The following is a 27,016-nucleotide window of genomic DNA, read 5'->3' on the forward strand; positions in this document are numbered from 1 at the left end:
GGTCTGCGATCACACAGTGGCGACACGCGGGTCCGACATGTACTAATGGACCGCGGCCGATTTAAGCTACCACCTAGCAAGTGTGGTGTCTGGCAGTGACACCACAATAACCTTCTTTACTAGTTCTGGATCGTTGTCGACTTTACTCAGCAATACCTTCGCGACGTCTACGCAACGTCGGTTTTGTTCGAAACTCAACAATTTCGGAACAAGGTTTGTCGCTACACATTTCATGCCCAAAACATCCGAGAAAGATTGCTTGGTGATTCAGCGGTTTTCCAGAACATTTTCTTTACTTCTTCCACACTGTCGTCAGTAATTGATGTGCTAGTGCGTTCCGGACGGTCGTCGTCTTCAATGTCTTCTCGACCCTCTTTCAAACGTTCATACCGCTCGTAAACTCTTGTGTTAGTCGTAGTAGATTCTTGAAAAGCCACATTCGACATTTTGAATGCGGTGCTGCACTTTATTCCAGTTTTAAGTCAAAATTTGACGGAGATTCTTTGATCCATCTTTTTCGAACGTAAACATTCGTCGACCACTCGAAAACAAGTATAACCTTTTCGACTGTCAACAATAAACTAAATAAAACGGCTGAAGATACAAACATGTATCAGGAACATGCGTACCAAAAAGATAAAAATAATTGAAAATAAGATGCGTAAGGCTCGCAAAATTAAAATATACACATTAATTTTTATCACAACTCGTACGCATGCTGTAATGGCAGGTGATACAATGAAAGGAATGAAAAGTACACACTGCCCATCAAAATTGCTACACCAAGAAGAAATGCAGATGATAAACGGGTATTCATTGGAGAAAGATATTATACTAGAACTGACTTGTGATTACATATTCACGCAATTTGGGCGCATAGATCCTGAGAAATCAGTACCCAGAACAACCACATCTGGCCGTAATAACGCCCTTGATATGCCTGGGTAGTGAGTCAAACAGAGCTCGGATGGCGTGACAGGTACAGTTGCCCATGCATCTTCAACACGATACCACAGTTCATCAAGAGTAGTGACTGGCGTATAGTGACGAGCCAGTTGCTCGGCCACCATTGACCAGACGTTTTCAGTTGGTGAGAGATCTGGAGAATGTGCTGGCCAGGGCAGCAGGCGAACATTTTCTGTATCCAGAAAGGCCCGTACAGGACCTGCAACATTCGGTCGTGCATTATCCTCCTGAAATGTAGGGTTTCGCAGGGATCGAATGAAGGGTAGAGCCACCTGAAATGTAACGTCCACTGTTCAAAGTGGTGACGAGAGGTGTAACCAATGGCACCCCATACCATCACGCTGGGTGATACGCCAGTATGGCGATGACGAATACAGGCTTCCAATATGCGTTCACCGCGATGTCGCCAACCACGGATGCGACCATCATGAGGCTGTAAACAGAACCTGGATTCATCCGAAAAAATGACGTTTTGCCATTCGGGCACCCAGGTTCGTCGTTGACTACACCATCGCAGGCGCTCCTGTCTGTGATGCAGCGTCAAGGGTAACCGCAGTCATGGTCTCCGAGCTAATGGTCCATGCTGCTGCAAACGTCGTCGAACTGTTCGCGCGGAGGGTTGTTGTCTTGCAAACGTCCCCACCTGTTAACTCATGGATCGAGATTTGGCTGCACGATCCGTTACAGCCATGCAGATAAGATGCCTGTCATCTCAAATGCTAGTGACACGAGGCCATTGGGATCCAGCACGGTGTTACGTATTACCCTCCTGAACCCACCTATTCCATATTCTGCTAACAGTTATTGGATCTCTACCAACTCGATCAGCAATGTCGCGATACGATGAACCGCAGTGGCGATAGGCTACAATCCGACCTTTATCAAAGTCGGAAACGTCATGGTACGCATTTCTCCTCCTTACGCGAGGCATCACAACAACGTTTCACCAGGCAACGGCGGTCAACTGCTGTTTGTGTATGAGAAATCGGTTGGAAACTTTCCTCATGCCAGCACGTTGTAGGTGTCGCCACCGGCGCCAACCTTGTGTGAATGCTCTGAAAAGCTAATCATTTGCATATCACAGCATCTTCTTCCTGTCAATTTAAATTTCGCGTCTGTAGCACGTCATATTCGTGGTGAAGCAATTTTAATGGCCAGTAGTGTAGATTATACTCCCTTCACCATGTAAAATATCACCTCTAGATATCAACAAATAACTTGAGGCAATGGGCATTGTGGGTGGTTGCTAGTCACCTGGAGCCGCCTGTGGTCCGGCGATGCTGTAGGCGATGGCCCATGCAAGCACCGTCAGCACGAAGAGCGCGAAGAAGCGTGCCACCTGGCGGTACGAGGGACGCCGGGCCCAGGCTTGTTGGCAGCACTGCGGCGGGGTCCACGCTGGCGTGTTGTGGCAGAACTGCGACTGGGCAGGTAGAGTGGCTGCATGTAGGGGGAACCACCGCCACCTGTGGAAGCGTCCAGACAGCCGCCATGCTAGCTCTGCTCACTACCAGTCAACTCATCGCATGTGCAATTCTAGATTACTCAGTCACACTGACATTAACACAAGTTTGGAGCCAGTTCAGTGGAGTGAATTAGCTAAAATTGCAATCTCGAATTATACAATAACAGCTAAACAAAACTATTGATTTTGATCCGCCACCTACCGGGGACCGAGCGAGGTGGCGCAGTGGTTAGACACTGGACTCGCATTCGGGAGGACGACGGTTCAATCCCGCGTCCGGCCATCCTGATTTAGGTTTTCCGTGATTCCCCTAAATCGCTCCAGGCAAATGCCAGGATGGTTCCTTTCAAAGGGCACGGCCGACTTCCTTCCCCGTTCTTCCCTAAACCAATGAGACCGATGACCTCGCTGTCTGGTCTCCTTCCCCAAAAACAACCCAACCCCAACCTACCGGGAAATCTCCTGCGTTCTCATGTGTAACTGCCTATCCTCACCTAACAATAAAATTTAAGTTTCTCAGTGCACTTTGTTCAAATAATAAAATATATATTTTTGTTCTTTGCTAAAAATAATTTCAGAAAAGATGATACAATAAATTATAACTTATCATTTATATGAATGTGTGGTGTTCGTTCTTAACGTGGACTCCGAAGCTGTGATACATATTATGTTAATTGAAGGGAGAGTGAAGGAAAGTGAAGGAACTAATGATACCAGCTGCATCGAGACTTAATGCAGAATCAGTGGCGGTGGGTGAAAATGTGTGTCTGACCAGAATTCGAAACCAGGAGAGCCTTCTTACTAGGAAGCTGGATTGACCACTGAGCCATCTGGACAAAGTGTTTCTCGTAAATACATGGATGTATGGGCCCACTCCCTGAAATCTAAAATTAGTGAAGATGGAGGAATTGATGTGACCAGATATGTGGTGTTATGTGCGAATGTGAGTCAGACCTTCCCCTCTAATTTACATAATATAACCTATCAGTTTTCTCACTGCAGTCTAGTAGTCATTGTTGCAGCTGTTCATTATACTGTAACTTGAGTGCAAGGATCTTACCTAGGGCCAGGTACTTGAATTTGCCTGCATTGTTGTAGACAAATACAAGATTGTATCAGCTGTATTCAGTTCTTTTGTTTTACTGGCATTTTCATCAGTACAGGTTCCAACAGTAACTGGACTATACCAACTGTCCTACATTTTCAACGTTCAGATTGAAAGATTGTCTTTTTTTACTATCAAAAACAGTCTTGATCACAATTTATTTATTCCGGTGACCGGTGTCGACCACTACTGTAGTCATCTTCAGACCAATGAGTAAGAACCTCCTTCTGGTGGTATTAATTTACCACCAGAAGGAGGTTCTTACTCATTGGTCTGAAGATGACCACAGTAGTGGTCGACAACGGTCACCAGAATAAACAAATTGTGATCAAGACTGTTTTTGATAGTACATATTTGTAACAACATTGATCACTGTTCTCTCCCACAATGTATTCAAAAGTAATGAAAGATTGTCGATCAATTTCTATCAGATACACGACATTCACATTATCACACTTTGCTGAGGACTCATATTTGGATGCAGGGCAAAAGGTAGATTCCATATTCCTAGTTTTCGGGAAGTATTTGGCACGATGCCCAATGCAGAATGTTAACAAACGTCCGAGTATACGAATTACGTCCTCAGATATATGAGTGGCTCGAAGACTTTTTAAGTAACAGAAACCAGTACGTTGTCCTTAGTGACAAGTGTTACTCAGAAACAAGTGTACAGTTTGCAGTGCCGCAGGAAAGCACGATAAAACCAAACTTGTTCTTTATGCATATAAATGCTCTGATGGACAGGGTGATGAGCAGTCTGCGACTGTTTGTTGACGACGCTGTAGAATACGGGAATGTATCGTCGTTGAGTGGCTGTAGAACTTAGCACATCTATTTGGCGTGGTGAATGTCACCTTGCTCTAAATGTAGAAAAATGTAAGTTAATGCAGATGATAGGAAAAACAATCCTATAACGTTCGAATACAGTATTATTGATGTTCTGCTTGCAAAGCAGCGTGAAATCAAACGAGGACTTAAGGACGACAGAAGGGAAAGCGAATGCTCGACTTCGGTTTATTGGAGTACTTTAGGAAAGCGTCGCTCACCTATAATGAAGACCTCTTATGGAACATTTGTGCGACCCATTCTTGAGTTCTGCCAAAGTGTTTAAGATCCCCACCAGACCAGATTAGAGGAAGACATCAAAACAGTTCAGAAGCGTACTACTACATTTGTTACCGGCATGTTCGATCAACATGCGAGTATTATGGAGATGTTTCGGAACTCAAATCGGAAGACGACGTTCTTTTCGCGAACCACTGTTCAGAAAATTTAGAGAACAGGCATTTACAGCTGACTGCAGAATGGTTCTACTGCCGCGAACGTACATTTCGCGTAAGTATACCGCGAAGACAAGATAAGAGAGAAATTACAGCTCGAACGGAGGGATACTGACAGTCAATTTTCCCTCTGTCCCTTCGCGAGTGGAATAGGAAAGGTAGTGACTAGTAGTGATAGAGGGTACACCCCGCTACACACACCATACGGTGGCATACGGAATATGTATGTAGATGCAGAAATCCACTTTATTAAAGCGTGCGGACCCTTGACAGTGATGGAGCCAAAGCTAATATTCGTGAAATTTACAGCTTCTTAATACACACATCAAAAAAAGTTTTGCATCAGCCCGGTTCCCAGAACTTCTGAAGATAGACATCGACTGTGGATATTGTATCACAGACCCAGTACCTTTCACAGTTCACAGATGTCACTAAAACAACCATGCATGAGCAGCGGCTATAGACAGCCGATCAGTTCCAGTCATTTCACTAGGAAGGAGGTACACGGCTCGTGTTGTCTGCCCTTCAACCATGCCCATACGGCCAATACCGCGGTTCGATTGCGTCCGCATTGTTACTTTGTGCCAGGAAGGGCTCTCAACAAGGGAAGTGTCCAGGCGTCTCGGAGTCAACCAAAGCGAAGTTGTTCGGACATGGACGAGATACAGAGAGACAGGAACTGTCGATGACATGCCTCGCTCAGGCCGCCCTGTGCAGTGGATGACCGGTACCTACGGATTATGGCTCGGAGCAACCCTGACAACAACGCCACTATGTTGAATAATGCTTTCCGTGCAGCCACAGGACTTTGTGTTACGACTCAAACTGTGCGCAGTTGGCTGTATGATGCGCAGCTGCACTCCCGGCGTCCATGGCGAGGTCCATCTTTGCAACCACGACACCTTGCAACGTGGTACAAATGGGGCCAACAACATGCCAAATGGACCGCTCGGGATTTGCATCATTTTCTCTTCACCGATGAGTGTGGCATATGCCTTCAACCTGACAATCGTCGGAGACGTGTCTGGAGGCACCTCGTTCAGACTGATCTCCTTGGACACACTGTCCAGCAAGTGCAGCGAGCTTCCCTACAGTTTTGGGGTGGCATTATGTGGGGCCGACGAACGACGCTGGTGGTCGTGGAAGGTGACGTAAGGATTGTACGGTACGTGAATCTCATCCTCCGACCGATAGTGCAACAATATCGGCTGCACATTGGCGAGGCATTCGTCTTCATGGACGACAATTCGCGCTCGATAGTGCGCATCTTGTGAATGGCTTCCTTCAGAATAGAGACATCGCTCGAGTAGAGTGGCCGTTCTCCAGACATGAACCCTATCGAACATGCCTGGGATGGACTGGAAAGGGCTGGCTGTATATGGAAGACATTCATCTTATGAATGGCTTCCTTCAGAATAGAGACATCGCTCGAGTAGAGTGGCATCTTTGGTGTGACGTCATAAGCGAGTGACTGCGTGTGAGATCGCTCTCCAAGTTTTTATATATTTTTAGGTTTCAGATACATATTTTAACGGTTTTTGTGATAATATTTACTATATAAGTGACTTATTAGTGGTTTCTTCATTCACCTCTGCCTTTCTTGTGTTGTGACCTGATATTTGTGAGTGTTTCGTATCGAGCAACGTAACCTCTTACCTGTGTTTACATTCCGCGCTGACCAGTTGCAGCTGTAGCGGCGCATCGAAAGCTAAGTACTAATTAATTGTTTGTGTATAGTGGTTTATTTAGGAACTTTAGTAGTCTTCAACCGGAGTTTTTTGTGTTTTCTGGTGAAGTAATTTCAGAATAACCTTTTGGGAACTGTTTTCAGCTTCGTTACTGTGTCATTAGACGTTTGATTCTCTTTCTGTATTAGTCTTTTGTTATATTCACATTTGTTGTTTATTAATACTGTCAATAATAGTAGTTACTTCCCTTGTAGAGTAAGTTTGTGATTATTGTAGTCAGGTTTTTAACATCTTCTTATTGTAGTAGCGGAACTTAGAAAAAGTAAAATTTTACCATGAGTGAGAAGTGTGGGCTTTGCCGTAGGTTCGTGAGTAGTGGATTGCGGTGTGAGACTTGTTCGAAGTATTTTCAGTGGGGGGAATGCAGTGGGGAAGCCAGTGGGCATTCTGGTGAGATCCTCTCCTGGAACTGCAGGTTTGTAGCAAGAGTAAGTTGATAGAGGAGCAGGAGCGTAAGATCTGTGCCCTTCAGGTGCAGTTGAAAAACGCACAGGAGGATCTAGATAGGATGAGGAGGAAGAAGGGGGTTGGGGAATGGGAGCTGGCTGTTGGCAAGAGATCTGCTAGGAGAAGAAGATTTTCAGATAGTTTTACTATTGGTGTTTACAATAGATATGACCAACTGTCAGAGTCTAGTGGAGAGGAATCTCTAGTAACTGTGAGAGGTGGCATTAGCCCCCTCTCATATTTCTATCTTACGATTCTCCTCTCTAGTTGCATGCGGTGGAGGGTTGCTATTCCTTCACACGCGGACTTCCCATGCAGCGTCTCTCGTCACCCGGGTGGTCCAGTGACAGGCGGGCTCTTCTGACTTTGAAAGGGTAGGCCGACAGGCGTGGGGGGTCGAGTGAATGCTTTCCGGACGCCGGCATTGTCAGGAGACGCGCCCGTTTGGGGCCGGAAGTGGCGGCTGGGCTGGAGGTTCCGTTGCTTCGCAGAAGCTTAGCGAAAACACTTTCTGGCGGGCTACCAGCGAGGCGTGGGAATGACTTATGTACCCAGGCAGCTGTGGCGGGAAAATTCCGGCGCTTTCTGCAAAATAGTAACTGGGATTGGCTTGCTCAGGGCATAGCTCCGTGACGTAGCAAAATCAGCACAGAAATTGGCGCCAAGAATCTCCATTGGTGGAATGGTAGTGCTCCGGCAATGGAGTGGAATTTCCGCCGGTTTTCGGGTTGCTGATTGGAACGTAACCACGGCCACTGTCGTGGGGGCGGGAATGTTGTGTGTTCGGCCTGTACGGGTGCTCTAAGAGTCGGCAGTCGCCTTTCGGTCGAGGACGTCGAAGCAACCAGCCAACGGCTCCGGTACGCCAGATCGTGTCCTGGCAGTCAAGGAGACAGTTTGGTAATGTATGTCCGCAGCACCGGCAGACAGGGATTTTCCTAGGTGATAATCAGAGCTCAGCAGAGCGCGCCTGTTCGTCTTTTTCTAACTTTGTTCTGTCTTGAGTAGCAGCAATTACTGTTGGGTTAGCTGTGTGTCTCTCTTGAGATCTGAGTGGCAAGGAATTGGCTCCACATACCACTTCGTCTTAAACCTCACGATCTAGTTTAGGGACAACTTCACCTTTACAGTGTTTGTATGAATCTCCAATGTGAGCCAATTTGATGTATTATAAATATTTACTGTGTTTCTTTTACTATTCTGTGTTTAGTCTTAATAAATCATATTGTTATTTTGGACAGAACTTTCATTCTGTTAATCGATAGAGCAACCCTATCATTCCTCACTATGCTAATGAAACCTTTGTTTATTTAACTTATTTATCAAATTAAATTATTGCAGGTGCCAAACTCTCTTCTACTCCACTGGCAGGGTTGATTAGAGTCAGTTCGCGTATTTTTTATCCTTGTGCAACAGCAAAAGTCGGAGTTAGAATAGGGGGGGGGGGCTTAGAGCATGATTTACATATGTGGATTCTAGTAGAATTTAGTGATAAATACGCTGCTAGCCCCGGCACCTCGCAACTGTAGATGTAGGAAGTATGCAGCAGACCTCAGTAGTTACGGTGGCTAGAACAGTAGCAAAGTCGAAGAGGAAGAAGAAGGTTCTGCTGTTAGGTAGTTCTCATGGCAGAGGTGTGGGCCAGCAGTTGCAGGAAGTGCTGGGGAGTGAGTACCAGGTCACCAGCATTGTGAAGCCTAATGCAGGATTGGCTCAGGTGACTGTTAACATAGGGGGGTTATGTAGGGATTTTACTAAAGAGGATCAGGTAGTGATTGTGGGTGGGGCTGGTAATAGTATTGATAGGGATGGCGAGTATAACATAGACGGTGACCTGGAAAAGATAGCCACTCAGACTGGCAACACGAATGTTCATTTCGTGGAACTGTTTCAGCGTCACGACCGGCCTCATCTTAATACAGCCGTCAGGCGTAATAACATGAGACTTGGGGGTGCGCTGATGACAGAAAGTATGGGTCACATTTCAGTGGTGTCGGTGGAGTCTATCAGCAGGACGGGTTTCACTAGACATGGCCTGCATCTCAACAGGTATGGGAAGGGGAGGTTGGCAAAGCTTGTAGGTGACAGCATAGGTGGGGTTGGTGGGTCACTCATGGGAAAACTCCTGAAGTAGTGGGTGTTAGAGCTGCACCTTTTTTAGATAGAAGTCAGCTGATAGGTATTCCTGCTTAAGGGAAGTCTCTCTAGCAAAGGAACCACTTTTGACAAAGCTTAGGTATCCGAGTAATGAGGGAATTAGTATATTTCATCAAAATATACAAGGTATTAGAGATAAAGTTAGTGAACTGCTTATAGATGTTGACTCTGAAATTATTGGTATATCTGAACACTTCTTAAATAAGGAGATAATTCAGAGGCTTCCTTTACCAGGATACAGGTTGGCTGGCAGCTTTTCGAGGAGCTCTTTGCGGTGTGGGGGAGTAGCCATGTATGTGAAAAACGGCATCCCATTTGAGTCAATTGATGTTTCAAAGTACTGCACTGAAAAGGTGTTTGAATGTTGTGCAGGTGTGGTTAAATTAAACGGAGCTAAACTTCTAACTGTTGTTATTTATAGATCCCCAGACTCCGATTTCACAACATTTCTTGGTTCACTTTATAGGAAATACAAAAAGTTAGTTATATGTGGTGACTTCAATATTAATTGTATAAGTGACTGTGCAAGGAAGAGGATGCTGGTAGACCTCCTTAATTCATATAATCTTATGCAAACCGTATTCTTTCCAACGAGAGTGCAAGGGAACAGTAGAACAACCATAGACAACATTTTTGTTCATTCCTCATTACTAGAAGGGCATTCTGTTAGCAAAAAGGTGCATGGCCTTTCAGATCATGATGCACAAATTTTAACTCTAAAAGATTTTTGTGCTGCATCACGTGTTAAATATAGTCATCAGCTGTTTAGGAAAGCTGATCCAGTTGCTGTAGAGACATTTGTAAAACTCATCAAGGAACAAGAGTGGCAAGATGTTTATAGCGCTGATACAGTACACGATAAATATAATGCTTTTCTCAAGACTTTTCTCATGCTCTTTGAAAGTTGCTTTCCATTAGAACGTTTAAAACAGGGTACTAGCACAAACAGGCAGCCTGGGTGGCTGACTAGAGGGATAAGAATATCTTGTAGAACAAAGTGACAATTATATCAAAACGTTAGAAAAAGTCAAAATCTAAATGCAGCAGCCCATTACAAACAGTATTGTAAGGTGCTTAAAAATGTTATTAGGAAGGCAAAAAGTGTGTGGTATGCAGATAGAATAGCTAAGTCTCAGGATAAAATTAAAACCATATGTTGTTGTTGTTGCTGTGGTCTTCAGTCCTGAGACTGGTTTGATGCAGCTCTCCATGCTACTCTATCCTGTGCAAGCTTCTTCATCTCCCAGTACCTACTGCAACCTACATCCTTCTGAATCTGCTCAGTGTATTCATCTCTTGGTCTCCCTCTACGATTTTTACCCTCCACGCTGCCCTCCAATACTAAATTGGTGATCCCTTGATGCCTCAGAACATGTCCTACCAACCGATCCCTTCTTCTAGTCAAGTTGTGCCACAAACTTCTCTTCTCCCCAATCCTATTCAATACCTCTTCATTAGTTACGTGATCTACCCACCTTACCTTCAGCATTCTTCTGTAGCTCCACATTTCGAAAGCTTCTATTCTCTTCTTGTCCAAACTAGTTATCGTCCATGTTTCACTTCCATACATGGCTACATTCCATACAAATACTTTCAGAAACGACTTCCTGACACTTAAATCTATACTCGATGTTAACAAATTTCTCTTCTTGAGAAACGCTTTCCTTGCCATTGCCAGTCTACATTTTATATCCTCTCTACTTCGACCATCATAAGTTATTTTACTCCATAAATGGCAAAACTCCTTTACTACTTTAAGTGTCTCATTTCCTAATCTAATTCCCTCAGCATCACCCGACTTAATTTGACTACATTCCATTATCCTCGTTTTGCTTTTGTTGATGTTCATCTTATATCCTCCTTTCAAGACACTGTCCATTCCGTTCAACTGCTCTTCCAAGTCCTTTGCTGTCTCTGCCAGAATTACAATGTCATCGGCGAACCTCAAAGTTTTTACTTCTTGTCCATGAATTTTAATATCTACTCCGAATTTTTCTTTTGTTTTCTTTACTGCTTGCTCAATATACAGATTGAATAACATCGGGGAGAGGCTACAACCCTGTCTCACTCCTTTCCCAACCACTGCTTCCCTTTCATGCCCCTCGGCTCTTATAACTGCCATCTGGTTTCTGTACAAATTGTAAATAGCCTTTCGCTCCCTGTATTTTACCCCTGCCACCTTCAGAATTTGAAAGAGAGTATTCCGGTTAACATTGTCAAAAGCTTTCTCTAAGTCTACAAATGCTAGAAACGTAGGTTTGCCTTTTCTTACTCTTTCTTCTAAGATAAGTCGTAAGATCAGTATTGCCTCACGTGTTCCAACATTTCTACGGAATCCAAACTGATCTTCCCCGAGGTCGGCTTCTACCAGTTTTTCCATTCGTCTGTAAAGAATTCGCGTTAGTATTTTGCAGCTGTGACTTATTAAACTGATAGTTCGGTAATTTTCACATCTGTCAACAACTGCTTTCTTTGGGATTGGAATTATTATATTCTTATTGAAGTCTGAGGGTGTTTCACCTGTCTCATACATCGTGCTCACCAGATGGTAGAGTTTTGTCATGACTGGCTCTCCCGAGGCCATCAGTAGTTCTAATGGAATGTTGTCTACTCCCGGGGTCTTGTATCGACTCAGGTCTTTCAGTGCTCTGTCTAACTCTTCACGCATATGGTCAGTCGTAAAGGAAGTGGCTAGTCTGCAGAGACAGGTAGAGAATATACACTCCTGGAAATTGAAATAAGAACACCGTGAAGTCATTGTCCCAGGAAGGGGAAACTTTATTGACACATTCCTGGGGTCAGATACATCACATGATCACACTGACAGAACCACAGGCACATAGACACAGGCAACAGAGCATGCACAATGTCGGCACTGGTACAGTGTATATCCACCTTTCGCAGCAATGCAGGCTGCTATTCTCCCATGGAGACGATCGTAGAGATGCTGGATGTAGTCCTGTGGAACGGCTTGCCATGCCATTTCCACCTGGCGCCTCAGTTGGACCAGCGTTCGTGCTGGACGTGCAGACCGCGTGAGACGACGCTTCATCCAGTCCCAAACATGCTCAATGGGGGACAGATCCGGAGATCTTGCTGGCCAGGGTAGTTGACTTACACCTTCTAGAGCACGTTGGGTGGCACGGGATACATGCGGACGTGCATTGTCCTGTTGGAACAGCAAGTTCCCTTGCCGGTCTAGGAATGGTAGAACGATGGGTTCGATGACGGTTTGGATGTACCGTGCACTATTCAGTGTCCCCTCGACGATCACCAGTGGTGTACGGCCAGTGTAGGAGATCGCATCCCACACCATGATGCCGGGTGTTGGCCCTGTGTGCCTCGGTCGTATGCCGTCCTGATTGTGGCGCTCACCTGCACGGCGCCAAACACGCATACGACCATCATTGGCACCAAGGCAGAAGCGACTCTCATCGCTGAAGACGACACGTCTCCATTCGTCCCTCCATTCACGCCTGTCGCGACACCACTGGAGGCGGGCTGCACGATGTTGGGGCGTGAGCGGAAGACGGCCTAACGGTGTGCGGGACCGTAGCCCAGCTTCATGGAGACGGTTGCGAATGGTCCTCGCCGATACCCCAGGAGCAACAGTGTCCCTAATTTGCTGGGAAGTGGCGGTGCGGTCCCCTACGGCACTGCGTAGGATCCTACGGTCTTGGCGTGCATCCGTGCGTCGCTGCGGTCCGGTCCCAGGTCGACGGGCACGTGCACCTTCCGCCGACCACTGGCGACAACATCGATGTACTGTGGAGACCTCACGCCCCACGTGTTGAGCAATTCGGCGGTACGTCCACCCGGCCTCCCGCATGCCCACTATACGCCCTCGCTCAAAGTCCGTCAACTGCACATACGGTTCACGTCCACGCTGTCGCGGCATGCTACCAGTGTTAAAGACTGCGAATGGAGCTCCGTATGCCACGGCAAACTGGCTGACACTGACGGCGGCGGTGCACAAATGCTGCGCAGCTAGCGCCATTCGACGGCCAACACCGCGGTTCCTGGTGTGTCCGCTGTGCCGTGCGTGTGATCATTGCTTGTACAGCCCTCTCGCAGTGTCCGGAGCAAGTATGGTGGGTCTGACACACCGGTGTCAATGTGTTCTTTTTTCCATTTCCAGGAGTGTAGAATCAGTGCGTAGTGGGAATGTCCGTCTTACTGATAAGTCGCATATATGTACAGTACTTAATAATCACTTTCTGAATATAGCAGGTGAACTAAATAGAAACCTAGTCCCAACAGGGAATCATATAGCGCTCTTAGAAAAAAGTGTTCCGAGACTGTTACCTGAAATGCTCCTCCACGATACTGACAAGAGGGAGATTGAGTTAATAATTAAATCGCTAAAGACCAAGAACTCTCATGGATATGACGGGGTATCTAACAGAATACTGAAGTATTGTTCTGTGTATGTTAGCCCAGTACTTAGCCATGTCTGTAACTTTTCCTTTAGGAGTGGTCGGTTTCCTGACCGATTAAAGTACTCGGTAGTGAAGCCACTTCATAAAAAGGGAGACATTGATAATGTTGACAATTTTAGACCTATTTCTATGCCATCGGTGTTTGCTAAAGTTATCGAGAAGGTTGTATATACAAGGTTACTGGAGCATTTAAGTTCACATAATTTGCTGTCAAATGTTCAGTTTGGTTTTAGAAATGGTTTAACAACTGAAAATGCTATATTCTCTTTTCTCTGTGAGGTTTTGGACGGATTAAATAAAAGATTGCGAACGCTATGTGTTTTCTTTGATTTAACGAAGGCTTTTGACTGTGTTGACCACAAAATATTACTGCAGAAGTTGGACCATTATGGAGTAAGGGGAGTAGCTTACAATTGGTTCGCCTCTAAGGACAGAAAGCAGAAGGTAATTCTCCGCAGTATTGAGAGTGGTAGTGATGTTCAGTCCCAATGGGGCACTGTTAAGTGGGGCGTTCCCCAAGGGTCGGTGCTAGGGCCACTGCTGTTTCTTATTTATATAAATGATATGCCTTCTAGTATTACAGGTGATTCAAAAATATTTCTGTTTGCTGATGACACCAGCTTGATAGTGAAAGATCTTGTGTGTAATATTGAAACAGTATCAAATAATGCAGTTCATGAAATAATTTCCTGGCTTGTGGAAAATAATTTGATGCTAAATCACAGTAAGACTCAGTTTTTACAGTTTCTAACTCACAATTCAACAAGAACCGATACTTTGATCAGACAGAATGGGCATATTATAAGCGAGACGGAACAGCTCAAGTTCCTAGGCGTTCGGATAGATAGTAAGCTGTTGTGGAAAGCCAATATTCAAGATCTTGTTCAGAAACTAAATGCTGCTTTATTTACCATTAGAACAGTATCTGAAATAAGTGACAGTTCAACACGAAAAGTAGTATACTTCGCATATTTTCATACGCTTATGTCATTTGGTATTATTTTTTGGGGTAATTCTTCTGATACAAAAAGGGTATTTTTGGCTCAAAAACGGGCTGTTCGAGCTATATGTGGTGTAAGTTCGAGAACCTCTTGTCGACCCCTATTCAATAGTCTGGGAATTCTGACATTGCCCTCACAGTATATATTTTCTTTAATGTCGTTTGTTGTTAGCAATATTAGCCTATTCCCAAGAGTTAGCAGCTTTCGCTCAGTTAATACTAGGCAGAAATCCAATCTGCATGTGGAATGCACTTCCTTGACTCTTGTGCACAAAGGAGTGCAGTATTCTGCTGCATTCATTTTCAGTAAGCTACCACAAGAACTCAAAACTCTTGGCAGTAGCCCAAACACTTTTAAGTCTAAACTGAAGAGTTTCCTCATGGCTCACTCCTTCTATTCTGTCAAGAAGCTCCTGAAAGAGCTAAAAAATTAAGCTAATTCCAGTGTTACATTGTTGATTTTCTTTATTTAAACTTACGACTTGTCACCTGAATATGTTTTTTTTATATTTCATTTTATCTGTTTCTAATATCGTGTTATAATTTCATGTATTGACTCGTTCCATGACCATGGAGACTTCTCCTTAATTTGGTCCCACGGAACAATAAATAAATAAATAAAATAAAAAAAAACACCAAACGCTCTGAGGGATCTCCGCCGAATTGCCGTTGAGGAGTGGGACAATCTGGACCAACAGTGCCTTGATGACCTTATGGATAGTATGGCACGATGAATACAGGCATTGTTCAATGCAAAAGGACGTGCTACTGTGTATTAGAGGTACCGGCGTGTACAGCAATCTGGACCACCATCTCTGAATGTCTCGCTGTGTGGTGGTACAACAAAAAATGGCTCTGACCACTATGGGACTTAACTTCTGAGGTCATCAGTCCCCTAGAACTTAGAACTACTTAAACCTAACTAACCTAAGGACATCACACACATCCATGACCGAGGCAGGATTCGAACCTGCGACCGTAGCGGTCGCGCGGTTCCAGACTGTAGCACCTAGAACCGTTCGGTCACCCCGGCCGGCGGTACAACATGCAATGTGTGCTTTTCATGAGCAATGAAAAGGGCCGAAATGATGTTTATGTTTATCTCTATTCCAATTTCCTGTACAGGTTCCGGAACTCTCGGATCCGAGGTGATGCAAAGCTTTTTTTGATGTGTGTACAATCAATTTTTATTTCACAACAAATGATGAGTCAGAGTAATAAATGTGTCTTCATTCATCTCAAACTTCATAATTGTTAACTTAGACAAACTGAATTTGACCAAACACATGCTTATGGCGGCTCCTTCTATAACTGCACTTGGATTTCAACTTAACAACGGGTTTGTTTGTGGAATAACCGCTTTTGCCACCAGCCTCGGTTTTTTTTTTTTTTTTTTTTTGCGCAATTGGCTTCGTGAAATTTTCAAGAGCGTTATTCCGTGTATTGTGGCATTTATGCGTGATGTTTTCGATGTGTGTGGTGCTGTATTATTTTACTGCTTTAGGTTTTCTTGTAGTCCACTTACGAAGAAACCCACACATATTAAACATCATTCACGCTACCTATTGTCTTGGCTTCTGTCTCGTGTTCTTCGAGCGACGTTGGTTTGACGCTTTTCCAGACGTTACTGCCGCACAAGTAGTTGGCATCATTAAAACACCCTCCATTCCCGGTGGTGGACTACGTTGAGTATGGCAGCAGAAGATTATTATTTACTTGTCGCGCTCCTGGCTCGCCGACGTATAAACTGCCGAAACACTTGCCCTCTCTGCTTCAGCCACACGATGCAAAGACCGACACACACATAGAAGTCTTCGTACATTTCACTGAGAAGCTGAAGAAATTAAAACTTGGATCAAACGACATTTTGGTCACTTTAATGTTGTTTCTTTATTTACCAAAGTGGAAGTCAATGATTCTCTGGAGTACATCAGTTCTGTTTTCCCGCTTGACATCACCGAGCTCTTTCACACAGGTGTTACCACGAGGTGTTACATTTGGAATGGTAACTTCTATGTACGAAAAACTGGAAGGGGTAGAGACGGGTAGCCCACTTAGTCCAGTAGTGGGCACTTCCCCATGGAGGATTTCGAAAAACACTCGCTGGACTTGCCACCTTGTAATTCTAATGTTGTAGTACAGGTAGGTCGATGACACTTTGTTGTGGAGCCACGGTGAAGAAGAGCTTGGTGACTTTCTAAGTAATCTGAACGGTCTCCATAAGAACATGAAATTTACTATGGCAGTACAAAAGGAACAACAGCTACCCAATCCAGATGCACTGGTTATGAGGAATGGTGTAAACAAGGGACACAGCTTGTATCAAATACCGGCACACACGGACCGATACCTACAGGGACTGTTAAATCATCACCCTTGCCGCAAAAAGTGAGATGATTAATACGCTCGTAACGCGCGCAAGACGAATGTGTGAATCGCTGCACCTGGATAGCGATCTGAGGACGAATGGGTACCCCGCCAGGTACATAACCAGTGTCACCGAATGGAACACTCGGCGAAGTGACACGTCGGAAGAAGAGAGTTCGGTACAGCCTTGCTCCCGTACATCCCCAGGGCGACGGGCAGAATCAGCTGTAGATGGTGCAAACCTGGCGTAAAGGCTATTTGCAAACCGACAAAGAAGATAAAGGACTACCTCAGAGCGTCAAAGGACGAAATGGACCCACCTGCAATGTCGGGAATATACCTTGTACATGTGGAAAAGTCTGTGTCAACAGAGACGTCGAACATAAACGGTACTACACACTCACGTGGAGAAATCGGCAGTGGCGGAGCATGTGCTTTGTGAGACCGAGCACTTAAAGAAAAATTCGCCGAGACGGGAGTTCTTGCTGTGGACGGAAGCCACAGAAAGACACAAACATGACAATAGCTTTGACAAGAAAGAGGAAAACCTCAAACATCCTGGATTCCCGTGATGTAGCGAGCGACCATTGCAGGTGGCAAGGGGAGGGTAATCAGGGAAAAGGGACTGGTATGTTACACATAACCTACTGCCCTGTGATCGACTTAGTCCGTTACCAACAATGGAGGACGAAGCTTTGACAATGCCGCCCACTCGTGGCATCGAAATGTCAGAAAAACCATCAAACAAACGTCGGTCGAAGAGCCCGAGACAGAAGCCAACAGACAGTTTGTCAACAAGAGGGCACAAAACCCTCAACCATTTTGTATCATTCACACGACCTACAGTTCAAAACAGCTCATTTTCAACACACAAGCTCCACTAAATACCAGAGAGATTTACGTCACCGAGAAAGACAACGAGATTGTGGTTCTCATACGTTCCATTAAAGTGTACACCTTCTCCGTTTTCCTCGCGTACGCTGTTTGTCAGCCCAGTGTGCGGCTGGCGCGCTGCCAAGATGGCGTGACCGCCTTATCGGCGGGGTCAAAGGTCAAGCGCTCGGAGAGCTGACGTAACATGCTGTTGCAAACTCTATGCCGACAGATTCTAGATGTACCCTTGTCCGTTTTTAAGCTACGCTACAGATCAATTTATTTATGAAAATATACAGTACAATCTCCAACAAACTTAACATATTCGCAAGTACCTTTACCTTTACACCACACAAATACAGTTTCATTTACAGATATCTTACGTCTACTACGTGTAGATAGGAAGAAGGGTGAGGGTGACATATAATTAGATTTTCCGAAGTCTTTATTTGCATTTTCAGTAACGTGGTAGGTCTTGTATGCGATGATGTCTCTGTCGACGAAACTTTCCAGCCCAGACACGTTTGGGACTCCTGTTCCTCCTCGTACGATGGCCACTGTCAACCAACCATTTCCATGGGTGAATGTATCATTAATGTCTATGCTGAAATTGAGTCTGCATCCACAGAATACTGCTGGTCCATCTAGAAGGGCGTGTGCAGCGACAGATTTAATTGTGTTCTTCTTCTAGAATCTCTCTGGAATCTCTCTCTACCACCGCAGAGAAAAGTTTTGACGATATGGAATCTTCTTGTCTGACCCCTCTTTCTATTCTGATTTTCTCACTATCCCCATGAACTCCACTGGAAGCTGTATCATAGACGTATGCGTTCTTTACTACGTTAACAGTGTCACATGCCTTCACTTCAGATCACACTGCGGAAAGAACTGGAATTTAATCCAGGTCACTTGGCGCAATTACTGGTGATCAGGCACCTTACGCCACCATCTCTCCTGTCCCCTCTGCCGTAAACACGAAGAGAAGATTGGCAACAGCATGCGCCGTATCCCGACGGTCATCCATCCAAGTACTGACCACGCCCGACGTTATTTAACTGTGGTGATCGGACGGGAACCGGTGTAATCACGTCCGCAGGGCCGTTGACAGTGGAGTGGTATAATCAGCGCACATAATGGGTTGAGAGGAAGCTGAAGACAGACGAAAGAGGAGCAGCAGAAATAAGTGATGAACTTAAATAGAGAAATTGTTGGCCGCGAAGTGAAGGAATCGTGTTACCTTGATACGGAATAACATATGACGGATGAAGCAAGGGCATGAAAAGCAGACTAGTACGGGCAAAGAGGGAACTCCTGGCCAAATTTGAGAAAGAAGTGTCCAAGATCGAACCTTCTAAGGGCAGCACTGCATGAAAGTGAATCGTGGGCTGCGGGGAAACCGGGAAAGAAGAGGATCGAAGAGTTCGAGCTTTGGTGCCAAATCGTAACGCGGACAGTTGCGTCTACTGGTAAGTTAAGAAATGGACATGTGGGGGACAATAGCAAGAAGAAAGGACAGGATGTGGTTCTTGAAGATTTTTCCAGCGTAGTGTTCCATGAGGTTTCGGACTTGCAGCCGAATGACGTCGATAACTGGCTACGATATTTCGGCTGAGAAACATTTAGCCGTCTTGAAGTGAGTTTTGCACTGGAGGCTGCCGGTGCATGTCGCTGACCCTTTACTGAAAATTGTTGGGTGCCGAGTGCGAATAGGTTTTCGCTGAATGATAGCCCTCTGTCGAGTTCAGCACCCTCTGTCCAGTATTGTGCCGTCTGAGGCGCGGGCGCATTCGCAACTGTGATGGGGCACGCGTGCCTTCTACCGAACTCTGGGCTTGTGGAGTTAAAATTCAATTGTCAAAATAATGAAATTAATTATTGCTGGATGTGTCATTAGGCGTAGGTTGCTGTCGTTCTCAACATATCAGAGACATAACTGGGTCACAAGCCTTATCAAGTTGACAGCCTCCATTGATAAGATCTTCTGCCGAAAGTATTTCCACACTTTCGTTAATAACGCAGTCCCAGAAGGAGCTTGTTTTGGTCAACATTAATACGTAGAACGTCCCATGGAGATAAAATGTCCTATGACTTACTGTCTGGAATGTGTGGCGATCACCTACCAAGCACATTTCACGAACTGTAGGTGTAGTTTCACCAGTGCAGCATTTGCCGCCTGGTTAACAGTGACCCCAACCTTTTGCAAACCCAGATCGTCCTTTGCCGAACCGAGAAAAATATATATATATATATATATATATATATATATATATATATATATATATATATATATATATATATGGCTATTACAAATGATTGAAGCGATTTCATAAATTCACTGTAGCTCCATTCATTGACATATGGTCACGACACACTACAGATACGTAGAAAAACTCATGAAGTTTTGTTCGGCTGAAGCCGCACTTCAGGTTTCTGCCGCCAGAGCGCTCGAGAGCGCAGTGAGACAAAATGGCGACAGGAGCCGAGAAAGCGTATGTCGTGCTTGAAATGTACTCACATCAGTCAGTCATAACAGTGCAACGACACTTCAGGACGAAGTTCAACAAAGATCCACCAACTGCTAACTCCATTCGGCGACTGTGTGCGCAGTTTAAAGCTTCTGGATGCCTCTGCAAGGGGAAATCAACGGATCGGCCTGCAGTGACCGAAGAAACGGTTGAACGCGTGCGGGCAAGTTCCACGCGTAGCCCGCGGAAATTGGCTCATGCCACAACTGGAGACCGAAAGCGCCGACTTCATCTTTCAACAGGATGGTGCTCCACCGCACTTCCATCATGATGTTCGGCATTTATTAAACAGGAGATTGGAAAACCGATCGATCGGTCGTGGTGGAGATCATGATCAGCAATTCATGTCATGGCCTCCACGCTCTCCGACTTAACCACATGCGATTTCTTTCTGTGGGGTTAAGTGAAAGATTCAGTGTTTAAACCTCCTCTACCAAGAAACGTGCCAGAACTGCGAGCTCGCATCAACGATGCTTTCGAACTCAGTGATGGGGACATGCTGCGCCGAGTGTGGGAGGAACTTTCTTATCGGCTTGATGTCTGCCGAATCACTAAAGGGGCACATATCGAACATTTGTGAATGCCTAAAAATACTTTTTGAGTTTTTGTATGTGTGTGCAAAGCATTGTGAAAATATCTCAAATAATAAAGTTATTGTAGAGCTGTGAAATCGCTTCAATCATTTGTAATAACCCTGTATATATATATATATATATATATATATATATATATATATATATATATATGTGTGTGTGTGTGTGTGTGTGGGTGGGTGGGTGGGTGGGTGGGTGTGTGTTATTTATGAAGGTTTAGCCTGGTACTACTTGAATTCAGTTCTGTCAATATGTGTGTGCTTATGGCTGTCACTATTTCAAACTCATTTTAGAATCTAAGGGTATAGAATGCAGATGTAATTTTTCTAATTTACAAATAGTACTTTATAGTCAGTGAAAATTGTTTAATCTAGTACCTTATTTCTGAAGTATGGCTATAGTTACTTGTTGGCTAGTATCACGAGCTCGAGCTGTTAACTAAATTGTTTGCATCTACAGAAAAGAAAGGGGGGGGGGGAATTTTTAATGCCTCAGTAGTCAACTCAGAGTTTCCTGCATAACGTTCGTACTTTTCTGCATTTGTAGTATGTTTAATTTTTACTAAATAATTAACGAGTTGTCTCTGTGTTACAGGATAGGTGATTGAAATTTTTAGTGAAATGGTAGCGGCAACCGCCGTCCTAAGTTAGTAGAGAAGGAGGAACTATTGCTACTGGCGTTGTCTCTGCCATCGCCTCTACCATCACAAATTTGGAACACATTTGCCAGTCATTCTGGCTACTTCGAAGGAAGTGGCGTTTTGATCATTACTGGCAATAGCCGATCGTTGATATTTGTGGCATATTCATCTGATGATATGTTTTGCTACATTTAATATTCTTTACTAAAAGGTAGTGATTTTATACTGTTGCCGTTTTGAGGTGTTTGTTATCAGTTGTGTTACTGAAATTTAGTCTTCTCAGTTCTTGAGGCGATTTGTTAACATTATTCTTGGATTTTTGCTTTTTAAAAATAAATTGATTATTGTTTTTAGAAACGTTAGCAAATTCATTATCGCACATCGTCTTTCCACTCAACACCAGCTGCCTCACACATTTCACTAAATTGATGAGAAAAATATCCATCGTTTTTAAACACAGATGTTGCAGCCTCTTCGCAAGGTCGCCTCTGTCACACACAATACGTGTCAGCTACCCACAGTCTGTGAAGGGTGGCGCCAGCTAGACGCCTGCAAATATAAGTCCGTATGTGTAGGCTTGCGCTAAACATAATGCCCTAGTGACCCATCCCCTTTCCGACTGACTAAGGCGTCTAGAAATCTTTCTCCACTTCAGTCGTAAACTGGATATTCTCGTCGATAGAATGTAGATGTTGCACAAATCGTGACCTCTTTAGCAGACCAACGAAAAATTTGAAATTTTCGCTTGCAACTTTTAACTCATTTGTTATAAGACCAAAAGTAAAACTCGGCCCGAAGAGGCCACGGAGGCCCAGTTGAGCCAACCGACCGCCGTGTCATCCTCAGTCCACAGGCGTCACTGGATGTGGATATGGAGTGGCATGTGGTCAACACACCGCTCTCCCGGCCTGATGTCAGTTCACGAGACCGGAGCCGCTACTTCTCAATCAAGTAGCTCCTCAGTTTGCCTCACAAGGGCTGAGTGCACCCCGCTTGCCAGTAGCGCTCAGCAGACCCGATGGTCACCCATCCAAGTGCTAGCCCAGCCCGACAGCGCTTAACTTCGGAGATCTGACGGGAACCGGTGTTATCACTGCGGCAAGGCCGCTGGCTTGTTATCGGACCAGTATTCCATAAAGCAAACTGATACGGAAACCCTTCTCCATCGTTCCTGGTACTGTCGTCAGCACGGAAACAACGCGAGTCCCGTGTGTTCAGTTAACACATCCTAGGTCGTCATGTGACCTGCCTACTCGGCTCACCTGCGTGGAGGATCCTCCGTCGGAGGCGGTGGCAGCGGCGGCTCCTGGATCGAGCCTCGTGGCTGTCGCCTGCAGTCGCTAGGCGGCTCGTGCGCCTCCGCTGAAATACAAAAAACAAGTCTTTCTCTCATGTACGCCTTCGAACCGTGAATTTACTTTCAAAACCTTTTCTTAAGAATTTACTTCATTTACTAACGATTCATCAAGAACATTAACACATTTAATCACACTATGTGAACGTGGAAGTAGTTGCCAGTGGGTAACTGATGAAATTTCAACAAATGGAAATTTTATTCCTAAAAATTATAATCAGAAACCACCCTCTACATATCAAGTTACAATTTATTCAGAGACAGAAATAACTTCTTTTTTTTTTTTTTTCAGTATGAGCTTTCGGGCTGAGAACCTTGCCGCTCCCTTTTGACACGGCCTAGTCGCGACCGCTCACAACAACCTCTGAAAGACTACACTGGTGCAAATCTGCAACACACCAGATTGCTTTAAACTAAAAATTTTAACAACTCACACAAACACATAGACTATGCACCCCGTAGGAGGGACTGAAATGGTGCAAAACACTCACATTAAAAAAAATTACTTGCCACCGAAATTGCAACTTGCTTTTAAAAGAAAAGGGTGGCAACTTTATATACTAAATGACCATTTAAATAAAAACCCATCAAATGCAGTCTTACATAAAATGTACGAACATCCTCCACATTACACATATACCGCCTCTCAAGATGATAGGCAAGATAAAAACATATTTCAGGACTTCGGCCTTTACACCTTAAGCAATAAATTCGTTAACACCGAATCCGACAAACATGACAGAGGCAGCTATTAACGTAAGGCAGACTGACAGACAGACACTAACTGCCTAACAAATGCGGACGGGAGACAGACGAGCAAGATGGGACGAGAGACTGACCAAGAAAACAAGTAGAATTTAACAAGTAAATGAAACAACATATCACGAATCACTTCTAAAAACTGCGATGTCTGGCGAAGACCTGGCGCAGCACCCCCAAAACGCTCTCCCGAACCGTCCGCTGCCAGCCGCTTCAACGGACACAGGATGGCGCGCCGATCTCCCGTCTCACGGCGTCGCAGCTCGCACCGGCCAGACCGATGTCGTGGGTTGACTCCTGTTGCTCTCGTGTCGGCCGCGAAGCCACTACCCCTCGCTATAGGGCGCGGCTCACTGGACTGACGTGGCGACCTCACATGCGCCGACGCTCAAGACGGACAAGTCATCTTGTGACCCAGTGCGCGACTACCAACCGATCGATCCAAACGCCAGTGACCATTGCCTGAACAAACTCCAGCAGACTGGCGGCCTAACGCGTACCAGCACTCCGGACGACAGACAGACACTGACTGCCCCACACTGACCCGGCTGACCAACTGATCAGACTCGCTCAGACTGACAAACTGACCCCCTGCCGAGCTCATAGCGCCCCTGAAATGTACGTGAACAGGCAACCTTTCCCCTTTCCCACCAGAGGGAGGCACCAAACTGCGACTGCCACAGCGGCGCCACCGCCAGAAACGGAGGGCGACTGCTTCACACTATGCGCTGCGGCGCGCTCTTCAAAACAGCAAATTTTACCACGGCTCAGCCTTCTCTCATTCACATTCAACCATAGCTTTTACGCAAAGGGCATCGGTCCGTTTTGTGATGTCTTTTTGTGATACCTCTACACCTCTTCTCCATACACTGAGAGGACAAAAGTCATGGGATACCTCCCAATGTCGTGTCGGACCTCCTTTTCCATACACATGGCTCTAAGCGCTATGGGAGGTCATCAGTCCCCTAGACTTACAAGGGAACCTCCCCATCGCACCCCCCCTCAGATTTAGTTATAAATTGACACAGTGGATAGGCCTTGAAAAACTGAACACAGATCAATCGAGAAAACAGGAAGAAGTTGTGTGGAACTCCGAAAAAAATAAGCAAAATATACAAACTGAGTAGTCCATGTGTAACATAGGCAACATAAAGGAGGACGATAGCAGATGAGCGCCGTCGTCTCGTGGTTAGAGTGAGCAACTGCGGAACGAAAGGTCCTTGGTTCGAGTCCTCCCTTGAATGAAAATTTTACTTTCTTTATTTTCGCAAAGTTACGATCTGTCCGTTCATTCATTGACGTCTCTGTTCACTGTAATAAGTTTAGTGTCTGTGTTTTGCGACCGCACCGCAAAACCGTGCGATTAGTAGACGTAAGGACGTGCCTCTCCAATAGGAACCGAAAACATTTGATCGCAAGGTCATAGGTCAACCGATTCCTCCACAGGAAAACACGTCTGATATATTCTATACGACACTAGTGTCGGCATGTGCGTCACATGACAGGAATATGTTGTCGACCCACCTAACTTGTACACTTGGCGAATGGGTAAAAAGATTCTTCTACCTTGCCCGATTTAGGTTTTCTTGTGGATGTGATAATCACTCCAAAAAAAGTGAGGAAAACATAAGAGTTTGTCACATAAACTGCATCAAATGAATGCAACAGTTTCAGAGTCGCACAGTTTTCCCTGTGCTCTGTCACAACATATGTTTTTCACGTTTTCAAATGTTTCCGTGCGTAGACCATCAAATTCTGTATATGTCCAAGCAAATCTGAACATGTCCTGGAATTTTGGAGAGCAAAGTTGATTATGTGTGAGTGGCTGAACTTTCATAATTATCTGAAAATAAAAAATTAAAATTTTCACGCGAGAGAAGAATTGAACCAAGGACCTCTCGGTCCGCAGCTGCTCACTCTAACCACGGGACCACGGCGCTCCTCAACTCACATCCTGCTCGATGTTGCCTACCTTGCGCATGGACTACTCAGTTTGTATATTTTGCTTATTTTTTTCATAGTTCCACACAACTTCTTCCTCTTTTCTCGATTGATCTGTGTTCAGTTTTTCAAGGCCTATCCCTGTGCCAACTTATAACTAAATCTGAGGGGGGTGCGATGGGGAGGTTCCCTTCTTAGAACTACTAAAACCTACCTAAACTAAGGACATCACACACATCCATGCGCGAGGCAGGATTCCAACCTGCGACCGTAGCAGCAGCGCGGTTCCGGACTGAAGCGTGTATAACCGCTCGGCCACAGCGGCCGGCCCTCCTTTTGTCAGGCGTAATACAGCATCTCGACGTCGCATGGAGTGAACAAGACGTTGGAAGTGCCCTGCAGAAACATTGAGCCCTGCTGTTCCTGTAGCTGTCCACAGTTACGAAAGTGTTACAGGTGCAAGTGTTTGTGCGCGAACTGACCTTTCGACTACGTCTCATAAATGTTCGATGCGTCTCACATCGGGCTATCTGGGTGACCAAGTCATTCGCTCCAATTGCCCCGGACGTGTTACGTCGATGCCATTTGTTACGTTATATATTCCAGGATGTGTTACGTCGGTGCCATTTGTTACGTTATATATTATTTTTATTCTTTATTTTTATCAGATGAATTTTTCTTTTGTTAGAGCATGATTCTTTCTCTCAGGGATATTATCTTTTCTTATCACTTTTACTTACGTCCATAAGTAAATATGAAATGGATTCTTGAAGGGCCGCTGTTATTCATGTACCAACTTTAGTTTTTGAACGTTATGGCTAAAATATAGTTGCCGTTAACTGAATTGAATGTAATTTTGTTAATTTCTATTTATTGATTGAAAAGCAAGGCTCAAGAGAATTTCGCTTGTTGCCATGGAGCGGACAAGATAAAACTTACTACACTCATGGAATCTGTATAATTTAAAAAATGAACTTTAACCTAAATTAATTATCTGTTGCAATTTAGAAAGGTTCTTACAACGAAATCTCTCGCATTTACATTTACTGTTAACACTTTGAAAAATAAATTAATACTTCGGCGCGTAATGGCCGAGCAGAGGCTTCCCGCAGCGCAAATTACTGAAAAAATGCTTATTAAAAATAATTAGCCACTGCGAGCATTTGAGGTGACAACTATTACAAAGAAATTCATTTTGTGATAACAATAATTAGTTTATTTTATCAGAATTCAGAATAACTTACATAAAATATGTGTAGCCGCTCAATGGCTGCTTTCCGTATCGCGAAACAAAACAGTGTGTGCACCATAAAGTACGTCCTTCCTCCTCGGCCGTACAATCGCGTCTCTTTTCGAT

At 44.8% G+C, this 27,016-nt stretch overlaps 1 protein-coding gene and 1 pseudogene across 1 annotated transcript in view; both read right to left on the minus strand.

Moving 5' to 3' along the window:
- LOC126263524 (sodium/hydrogen exchanger 9B2-like) overlaps positions 1-27,016 on the minus strand; it is a 147,477-nt gene that overhangs the window by 98,910 nt on the left and 21,551 nt on the right. Inside the window, exons 2-3 of the mRNA XM_049960618.1 lie at positions 22,868-22,967; positions 2,221-2,432 (exon numbers count right to left, since the gene is read on the minus strand). Coding sequence (XP_049816575.1) covers positions 2,221-2,432; positions 22,868-22,967 — 312 coding nt within the window. The remainder of the gene's footprint in view (positions 1-2,220; positions 2,433-22,867; positions 22,968-27,016) is intronic.
- Positions 22,600-22,717, minus strand: LOC126264015 (5S ribosomal RNA; annotated as a pseudogene).

This window comes from Schistocerca nitens, chromosome 6 (assembly GCF_023898315.1).
Source record: "Schistocerca nitens isolate TAMUIC-IGC-003100 chromosome 6, iqSchNite1.1, whole genome shotgun sequence".
Taxonomy (NCBI): domain Eukaryota; kingdom Metazoa; phylum Arthropoda; class Insecta; order Orthoptera; family Acrididae; genus Schistocerca; species Schistocerca nitens.